At 36.7% G+C, this 10,549-nt stretch overlaps 1 protein-coding gene across 6 annotated transcripts in view; it reads left to right on the top strand.

Annotated features, from left to right (window-relative positions):
* The window catches only part of MYOT (myotilin), a gene marked incomplete at its 5' end in the record, with an annotated part of 73,176 nt that extends 64,068 nt beyond the window's left edge, over positions 1–9,108 (top strand). For 5 of the 6 annotated variants that reach the window (XM_081936374.1, XM_081936376.1, XM_081936377.1 and 2 more), the window contains 6 exons: positions 2,420–2,466; positions 2,955–3,087; positions 4,510–4,717; positions 6,883–7,048; positions 7,844–7,977; positions 8,557–9,108. In XM_081936374.1, coding sequence (XP_081792500.1) covers positions 2,420–2,466; positions 2,955–3,087; positions 4,510–4,717; positions 6,883–7,048; positions 7,844–7,977; positions 8,557–8,732 — 864 coding nt within the window. In that variant the 3' untranslated portion in view covers positions 8,733–9,108. The remainder of the gene's footprint in view (positions 1–2,419; positions 2,467–2,954; positions 3,088–4,509; positions 4,718–6,882; positions 7,049–7,843; positions 7,978–8,556) is intronic. The other variant, XM_081936375.1, reaches the window with a different exon arrangement.
* Between the last annotated feature and the right edge of the window lie 1,441 nt (positions 9,109–10,549).

Here is a 10,549-nt window from a genome sequence, read left to right on the forward strand (position 1 = left end):
GCGCCTGTTCTCCTCTCTTTCTCTTTTTCTCTCTCTCTCTCTATCCCTCTATTTACCAACCTACCTACTCTCTCTCTTTCCCTCCCTACCTACTGTATTTCTCTACCTCTCTATCTCTATATATTTCTCTCTCTATCCCTTTATCTACCTACCTACCTAACTACTCTCTCCCTTCCTACCTACCTATTGTATTTCTCTATCTTTCTCTCCCTCTCAAGTCCTCTATCTACCTATCTACTTATTTTTTTAATTTGCCTCTTCAAAACCTTGGTGCGTCTTATACTCCGGTGCGTCTTATATTCTGAAAAATGCGGTAAATATCTTATTAGTATTCATCCAAGTTAAGAGACAAACATGGGGTAAATAGGAAGAGAACAGAGCAAAAAGGCATGGACTCACAAACTCAGGGGCTCAGGTTGCTTAAGGCTGAGGTTGGGAGCATCCAGCAGTTGCAGGGATTGAGCATGTTCTTATTTATTTATTTATTTGATTCAATTTATCAGTCGCACCCTCTCCGCGAAGGGACTCGGGGCGACGTACAATCAAATATAAAGGCATGTGGCATGGAGGAGGTAAATACATCAACAATTAACAATACAAAAAGTAAAAGCCACAAAGTTAAAATAAATAACAATAAAATTAATACAATTAAAACAATTAAAATACCCAAAAGATTTAAATATACAGTTTAAAATTTGCCAGGGAGGTTAGAAGTTCTGATTAAGCCAGGCCGGCTAGTTGGAACAGGTGGGTCTTGAGTTTCGTGCGGAAGTAGCGGAGATCCGTCGTTATCCTGATATCTGGGGGGAGGTCATTCCAGAGGGCTGGGCCCATCACAGAGAAGGCCCTACTCCTGGGCGTTGCCCGCTGGCACTGCCTAGTGGACGGCACCCAGAGGAGTCCCTCTCTGTGAGAGCGGATTGGTCGCAGGGATGTATGGGGCAGGATACGATCCCGCAAATAACTAGGCCCTGTGCCATGGAGCGCTTTAAAGATGGTGATTAACACCTTGAAGCGCACCCGGTAGACCACAGGGAGCCAGTGCAGCTCGCGCAGGAGAGGTGTTACATGGGTGAACCTCGTTCGCCCCATAATTGCCCGCGCGGCCGCATTCTGGACCAGCTGTAGTCTCCGGGTGCATCTCAAGGGGAGCCCCATGTAGAGAGCATAACAATGCATAAATCATAACAATGCTTTTTCATACAAATAAAGGGAAAGGCTGAGGGGGGGACATTGCATTTGTCCAATGAAATTGGAATGAGGTGGTTAGATTTCAGATACATAGCATTTGTCTCATTAATTTATATAGCAAATACGAAGACAGTGTAGTAAGGAAAGAACTTGATCAGAGAAAGGACAACAAAATACTAAGTTTAAAATTTAGTTCTAGTGATTCCTTTGCCTATGTGTTGCTTCTGCAGCTTTTTCAGCCTCTGGATTATTTCATGTTGACTACTTAATAGTTGGTGGTAGTTATATATTTATTTACAAAGTAGAAATCATAGCCAACTGAAGGGCAAAGCTACAATTTATATGAAAGTCTTGATGAAGTTAGTCTGGTGTATTTCTCCACCACAAAAATCAGCATTCCAAAATACACTCAGCACATATAAAATTTGTCACAAAGTTTATAACTTATTATGAAGGTTGTGCACTGTCTGAGTTGCACTACCTCCATTTAACTATTCTTGGCATCACTAAATAGTTTGAATTTCTTCCAAGTTTGCTTCAGAAACAGATTATTAAAATAATAAATTGGTGAGGATATTATTTTAAGCTAAAAAGGTATTTTTTTAAGGTTATATAGCCACTTCATGTTGTGTACGTTTTTGTCAAAGCTCAGGTAGCTGTGATCTAACAAGGAAAATATTTTCCAATTTAAGATGTGTTAATTGCTATTGGAACCCTTTTGTGAGCATGTACAACTCTGTGCTCTTGCCAATATTCTATTAAAATGACTCGACTGCTATTCCTGCACTCCTGAAGGACAGTATGTCCCTAGGTCTTATTTTAGTGATTTAATAGCCTCTTTTTTCTAACAAAGACTGTGTGCTTCCCAAAACACTGTACACTATGACAAAAAATCTATATCATTCTATAGGCACACATGTTTCTCCTGAGAAGGACAAATAGCCCACTGTTCTGTCTTAAGGGTGTCTGGGGATCATATGAGCACTCTGAAACCCTCCTACCATAGTCACAAGAATTAACAACTGAGGTTCTTACTACATTAACGTGAAAGTGAAATGCTGGTACGGAAGGTTGTAATTTTATATTCTATTAAAAAAGGCCCTGTGGTTACATTATTCGTTACCTGGCAAGTTTAAGTACTTGAAGATCTGCAAATCTGAATTCTGCAGATTTGCTGAATTCTGTTACCATAATGTAACAATCACTTACGTTTTTTTGTTTTTAACAGCAGAACTTGGAAAGTGTACGGCTGCAAGTTCCTCAACAGCACGTAAGGTACTGGCTCTTGGTATGTTTTGATACGGCATTCTATCCAAGCAACATTTTCTGTGAAATGCTCGTTCTGCTATACTGAACACTGCACTGAACAGTGAATGAATTACAAAAAAAGCTGAATGTATTAAATAGGTTTAGCCACTGTTAGATTATGCAGTTTAAGATGCAGGCATAACAGTTGTGATTCAAATCATTTGGACATTTAGAAGATGACAAATTCTTAGAATAAATTATATTTCATTTGACTTATGGGGAAACTATTAGGGCACTGTAATACCATAAGTCTAGGAGCTTCCATCTGTGAAATAGGCACCCATTCTGAGAGTTTTCTTACTAGAGGCAAACCTAGAAATATAATTTTATTCTGAGAAGGTGTTAGTTTAGCTGCTATGCAGTGGAATTAACCTTGTAGGCTGGGTGGCTTAAGGTATGTGAGAAAGGAAGCTTATTTAGAAATCATGTTATTGCCTATTTCATTTGTAATGTAGGAATAGGCCATCTTCAAGGGGAGAAAAAAATGATCAAGGCGTAATTCAGGAGAAATTTTTTCCACCACGCTTCATACAAGTGCCTGAAGATGTAACCATTGAAGAAGGAAGATTCTGTAGGCTTGATTTTAAGGTAATAAATGCATTCTTTCCAAGTGTGTTTGAGACATAATTAATACTGGAAAATAATGTAATTTTTTTTGTTAAATTAAAATTTTGAGAATCCAGGACTCTCTTTCAAGCAGGATTAAAATAGGTGGGTCTTAAAAGCTCACATTTGGAACATGATGATCCTGTATTTTTCCCAGGCATCTGATACTAAGAAAGCAGATTAAGCTTCTCTCCATTCTCCCCGAAACTGCATAATCTCTCTTTAAAACCGTCTAAAACTATTGACCCTCAGATCTTCTGGTACCAGATTCCATAGGTTAATTATAGAATTTTAGTAAGAGTGATTTAGGATAATGGCCAAAAGCTTTCCCGGGCAGGTTAATCATCCATTGTCACAAGCATTTTTTTAAAAATTGTAGCTGTACAACACTTGAATCAGAATATCGTCTGTTGTGAGTAGAGTTTGGTTGCAATATTGTGGTTAGTATCCACGTACATTGGAGAGTTGGCAGTGAGGTCCACAGCAATAATCACTGGCTTCATAATGATTGTGACTGGATGAGTAGAGCTCTACCCTTTTACATGCATGCAGTGTATGAAACAAAGATTAAAAAGATGTTTTGCAGGTGACCAAAAGGCTGGCACCCGCCATTTTGAAGTTAGTGACTTTCACTGCATATGGCCCTTAGATTAGAGTAGTATTCTGCCAATATTGTTTTCCTTTACTTTTCTGTACAGCCTTGTTTGCTAGTGGATAAGAAATGTGAAAGCATCTCCAGGCTACAGGCATTATACTGGCAATTTCACAGGGCAATTTGTGTGACAGAGATATTCTGGCCTAGTCTTGTAGGCTTGTTCCTTCTGTCCTAATTTTAGGCTGTATAGATAATTTCATATAGGTAGTACTATATTTACATTTCAGTATATTACACAATAGACCACTTCTTCTATATACTGTATTAAAAAAGAAACAATTCTGTGTTTTTCTGCTGCTTTGTCCATTTTTTACTTAAGCACTAGAAGTTCAAATCAGCAAACTTTAAATTTTAAAGAATTTTAAAATATAAATAATTTCAGTTACTTTGCCTAATTTCAGCCATTTGGACTAAAACTTGTCCATTTAACTGTACTTTTTTTTTTGTTAAGTCATACCCTGCCTACATGTTAAAGCTGCTTCATGTATTACCCACATTAGTGCAAATGCAAAATAGATGTTTATAACACACAATTTTTGGTATGTTGGAGCACCATGATCTTGTCCAATTTCCAAAACACTAGTTTGCCATATATACATGATATATGCCATGTACTAAATAGAAGTGTTTACAACAATGTAGAATTTATTTATTTACTTACAATATAAACAAGAAATAACTGCATGCTTCCATGTAGATTTGCCCTTGGACATTAAACTTTCCCTCAATTCCTCTCTTTCCCCTTGTAGGTCAGTGGGCTACCAACCCCAGATGTGGTATGGTACCTAAATGGAAGACTTATCCAACCAGATGATTTCCATAAAATGATAGTATCAGAAAAAGGCTTCCACTCATTCATTTTCGAAGTAGTTCGGGTCTATGATGCAGGAACATGGAAGTGTGTGGCTTATAACCGTGCTGGAGAAGCTTCCTTTTCATTGAAAGTAGATGTTATTGGTATGAGAAGGCTTTGTATGCTTGGGAATGGTTTTTCCTTCAACAGATGTAATATATCATTATATACTATATAGATTATTATTATTATTGTACACAACTGTGAAATTATAGCTGCCGGTTCTTTAAGTGGAGTTGGCATGGGGATCTTCCCAACCTATCAGTGTAGCGTATGTGTAGTGCGGCCTTTTGTTAATTGGCAGATGGAATTTTTGTCAATGTGTAGATTTTCTAAGCGCCATCCAAGATTTTTTTGGAAAGTGTGCCAAAAACCATACTGTTGTTGCTACTGGGTTTTTTTTCCTTTCCATTATATCTTTCAATTATATATGTCCTTGTTTAGCTACTACAATTGATTTTATTGTCAATAATTTTATCGAGGATTATATTAAGCAAATATGTTATAGTAAAAGTATAAGATAGTACAGCAATACATTATTTCTATTTTTATGACAAAAAATGCAGGGGGGGGAAATGACATTGTAAAAGAAAGTTGTCCTTTCATCCCAAGCAATTATAATCAACCTTAACTACTTATCACTGTCTCTTAAAACACAACCAAACACTCATTCATTCTATACCTGGTCCCGTTTACTATACGCCCACCTCTAAATCTTCATCTCTCTCTATTAATCAGCAATAATCCAATAAGGGTCATAAGAAATAACGAAGTATTTATTTCTCCATTTTCATTTAAACAAATAGCCCTTAGTCCTGTTCTTCAAATAGTCAAAGTCCAGTCCCAAATAAAATAAAAGTAATTGAACATTACCAAAAGTAACCATCATCCAATCCCACTTTTTTAAAAAATTAGACATCACCAGAAATAGTAACCCATTATTTATATTATCTAAAATAACAAGAGATGTAAACACAAATAACTATTATCATCCAATCCTCATCAAACCACTAGGCACCACCAAACACAGCAATCCCTTATTTAACCGTGATCGCATAACACAATTTTGTATTTTTTCTTTCAGAATTGTTCAGTCCCAAAAAGAAAATTATAATATTTGTTTTCTCAGTCTCTTTGTCTCTGCTCTCAAAATTTTTGTCATCTTTGTCAGAGGTAATCCAGTATAGTACTTCCAATAAATCTTGAGTAATACTATGTAAGAAAATAATTTACAACACTCTTGATTTATTACTTGAAAACTTTTTTGTTTGTTTTTAAATCATCCAGTTCCATTAGATTAAATTTTCATTTCTTGTGGGTTGTAATTTTTGAATCCACCTTAAAGTCTATTTTAGTTTTCTTTCAATAGGGCTTGTTTCTCTTCAATAACACCTTTTTAAATAACTCCAAAACCCTTTGCACCCAAAATTTCTTATCAGCTAACCATCTGATGCCCTCTAATGTCCAACCTTCAAAGTAATCTTTATCAACTCAAAATATAAATAGAATTTTCTCACAAGAGAGGATCTTTTCAATTAACTTCAGTCTTTATTTCAAGTCCATCTGGCCCCTTAATCTATTTAAAACTTTATGAGATCAATGCTACACTCACCCTTTTGCGGTATATTCCAAGAAATTCTTACAAAACTGTAAACAAGAAACTTTATTTCTTTTTAAACTGATTGAAGAACTTACACAGCGAACTTGTGGTTTCAAAGTTTTTTCAATATAACAATTTAAAAAATAACTGCAGTGATTAAAAAGACAAGAGTTGGTTGAGCCTTGAGTACATGAAAAGACAGCTAGCTCTGAGCTCGGTGGAATCCCAATCCTGCAACTATAAGGCATAAGTTCTAAAGGTGGAGAATCTAGCCCTCGTGATGTTGCTTCATCATCTATTTCAACTGGATCTGCTAAAAATGGAAGATTTGCAATGTCTGAAAGAGTCTCTATTCCTGCTCTATTCTTAGTGATGATGTAAGCATCATTGCAATGCATGTTGGAACCATAGCCAACATTGACATAAATCTGATATGCAGTGTAGATTCTCCTGAGATAACTTGGAACTGAAGCTATCATACGCAGTCAGCCATTTATTCAACTTTAAACAAACGGTCATTTTCAGCCATGTCAATGTCAGTTAACTTACTGGTTGGCTTGTTTCTTTACTGGTATTCACTTTTACTATTTTATGAATATGTGTGGTTTGTTTTCAGTTTTGTTTCTTAAAACAGTCTGACTCCTTATGTTTCTTTATTAAAATCTCTAGCAAGAGAACACCGGAAAGCACCAGTTTTCATCTCTAAAGCACAAAGCACAAAAGTTTATGAGGGGGATTCAGCTAGACTTGAGTGCCTAGTGTCTGCTATCCCCCCACCACAAATATACTGGAAAAGAAATAATGAAATGGTTCAGTTCAATACAGACAGAATCAGGTAAGGACACTTCTGCTGGATTTGCATTTTTGCTGATTAGAAGTAAAGACAAGTTCCCTGTGGCAGAGTACAGTTAAAGGACTACAGATGTTATTGCCGTGTGCGATTCATTAGAGGAAAACTTATAAGCAGTGCGTTTTCCACTGCTTTGTACTGCTTTATCACCCAGCACTCTATAGTCAACATGTAAGAATTTGATCTTGCTTCTCTTCCAAGAGTGATTCGGTGTTTAGAAAGCATAGCTTATTAAAATTAAGAACTTTTAAAATGAAAATTAGAACTAAGTCCCTCTATTTTACTGTTTTTTAAAAGTGTAACGATCAAGTCATTTGGAGTCAGACAACCTATACATTTAATAAAATAAATTGTCTGTTAGCTCCTTCCTGTCTATTTCATTATAGTGGCAACAGCAGTGATAATAATAGAATTTTGCTACTGGTTGATTTATCTTGCAAAAAGATATAGGGAGGCATATCTAAGTTGTGCGTAGTGAGGATAGAGAAGAGGGATTTGTTCAGAGAGCTGCATGGAGATTGTGCAATTGCAGAATACTGGAAATTGTTGAATTTGGGATGAAGAAGATAGATCTGCAACATGAGGTCTGATTTATCTGATAGGACACTAAAGAGCAGTGTCCTTGGGCTGCAATCTGTGATTAAAAAAAACAATGTATTGGTCAATGAAACATTCAAAAATGTTTAACAAGAATGTGATACACGTATTAAAATCTAATTAAGAGCAACCGTTTTTAGTCAGGTCCAGCTAAGGTCATTTTGTTTTTCCTCCATTTTGTAGCATGTTTCATGATGCTTCTGGCAAGGTTTGCTTGCTGATCCACGATGTAACTAAAAAAGATGCTGGTTGGTACACAGTATCTGCGGTCAATGAGGCAGGAGTGGCAACATGTCATGCCAGATTGGATGTGGCTAGTAAGTATATTTTCTCTGCTGAGTGAATGTACCTTTCTTTATACCTAGCTTGATCCTTAGCAAATGCATCTGTTCAGCTATATATTCCTTGGTTAAATTACCTGCAAGTCTGCAAATCATCTACTTTGGATTATCTTGGGTGGGTTAGAAGAATAAAGGTGATATAGTAAAATCGGGTAAGACCATGGCATACTATATTTCCATGTCAGAAACACCGAAACATTTCCATGGTGAAAGGATTGCCCGAGGGATGCTCCTTTCATGACCATGTTAATGAGCCCACCAAAGTGATACCTATTTTTGTACTTACATTTGCGTACTTTCAAGCTGCTAGGTTAGCAGGAGCTGGAGCAAATGACGGGAGCTCACCCTGTCACACACCAGCACTCATGCTTCGAACGCAGGTTTGCAAATTGTCAACCCAGCGTTCCTAACCACGTGAGCCACTGCGCTCCTAACACCTTGGTAAAACTCATTCGAACTGTGTGTGTTAACATACGATATTAATGCTGTAGCCTCTTGCAGTTCCTTCCCCTCTGCAAGACAATTTGAATGGTCTCTCTTCATTTTGTTTTTCAGCACACACGTACAAGCCACTTCCAAATCCAAAGCCGCTGAAGGTTCGACCAACTTTTAGCAAGTATTTGGCACTTAATGGGAAAGGTGTGAATGTGAAGCAGGCTTTTTTCCCTGATGAAGGAGAATATCAGCGTATGGCAGCACAGTCCGGACTTTTTGAGAGCGACGAACTTTAATAACCGAAAGAAAGAAAATATGTTTTGCCCCTGCAACAGATTAAGGAAACAGTGCATAGATTCAATTAAATGGCAATAGCACTGCTTAGCAAACATGCTTAATATATTTTTATTTATGACTTAACTCCTGCTATTCCTGCTGCTTTGAATTTGATCAATTTCTACTAATGTGTGTGCTGTTGCAGAAGGAAATAGCAAATGTTTGTACTTTTGAGTTTAAAGGCCAAGAAACTGGGCCTAGTTCAAGCCAGAAAGTTTGAATGCATCTAGTTTCAGTCACAAGGTTTTTATTTTTACTGCTTCATTAATATCACTTCCAATGTAAACATTTCTGCTGATTGATTAATAAATATGAATTTGGGTGTTTTTAATGAAAGTTTTATGTTCCGAGAAAATACCGAAGTTTTAAATAGAATATTTGCAATCGTTTTCATTTAGATTACATATAATGAACACTTAATGAAGATCCTTAAAAAAATGATTAGGTATGGGTTACCCTATTTTTTTTTAATCCACATGTTATCTTTGAATAATTATAAAATGAAGAAGGTTCCTCTTTTAAAGGTACTCCTTACTTCCAGGATGCAAATTAGAATTTTATCATGATCCCAGGAGGTCTTTAAAATCTTAACAATTCTGCAGTAGCTTTATGGACAAAATTGTGTGTGTGTGTTTGTTTGTTTTAAATTAAGATCTAATTTTTCCTAGAGACAATTTCTTCTACTTATTGGGGGTTTCATGAATTGGGCTTCCTCAGAGTTTCTCTGTGCACAAAGTGCTTTCATTCTGCTCAGAAGAATCCATTAAATAACCAATGATGTATCTTAAGGCAGCACAGCAAACAAAGGTCTCTTGGGGAAATTCTTTTAATAGGAATGCTAAAAATTCCACTTAAATGTTTAATTTGGGGGTCAAGAGGTTCTTACTGTAATTGGAGAGCTTTCAGCTAGAGCTCCTTTTATCTGTAGTGGATTCTTATGCCAAGTCATAACATTTACAAGAAATGTTAAAATCTCTGTTAATGAAGAGGGACAACAAGGGTGAAATTGTTCCTTACATTTTGGTCCTGTAGAAAAAAACTACAGTGAAAAGCACTGAACAAATTAAAAAAAAACTAGGCTGTGGCAGTAATTCCAAAGGAGTAATGTGAAGAAACCTAAAAAGACATTTAGGGGGGGGGGGGGGACTTGTTATTGATCGTGCATGTATATCATCTAATCTAGATGATTGGAATAAGGAACAGGAGCCACATTACACAACGGCAAACTCTTGTAAAAATGTTGAGCTGAAAAATCAGGCAGCTAATATACATGACAGCCAAGAGTTCATATCCTCACCTGCCATCTCCTGATTCAGTCCACCTTGTGGCAGGTAACCCTTAACTCAGGAAATAAAGCTACAACTGCTTTTCTAATGAAAAAAGACCCCTCCCTTTCACAAGCTCAGCGCATCAAGTGAGTGTTGATAACTAGATAAGTTTTCTGGGTTACCCATCAATTACATAAAGATCGAAATATTTTAAAATGCAAATGCTATGCTGCAGAAATATGGAAAGAACGCTATATCTGCGGCAAGAAAAATTGTTCAGCTATAAACCCCTGTATAGTAAAGTTCCGTATTCTGGCGATCCCCAGCTATTGGTATAATTGTGGTTTCTTACTCTATTAACCTAATTTGTATTTTGCGCAACGACGCGGAGAAAGCCTCTAACTAAACACAGCCATTAAAGCAACGGCATGATCTCTGCTTAAAAAGCTAAACCGATAGAGATGGGCCGAAAGTCAGAAGAAAGCGACTCGAACCGAACTCCTACAAGA

Source organism: Natrix helvetica, assembly GCF_964273705.1.
Source record: "Natrix helvetica genome assembly, chromosome: 1".
NCBI lineage: Eukaryota > Metazoa > Chordata > Lepidosauria > Squamata > Natricidae > Natrix > Natrix helvetica.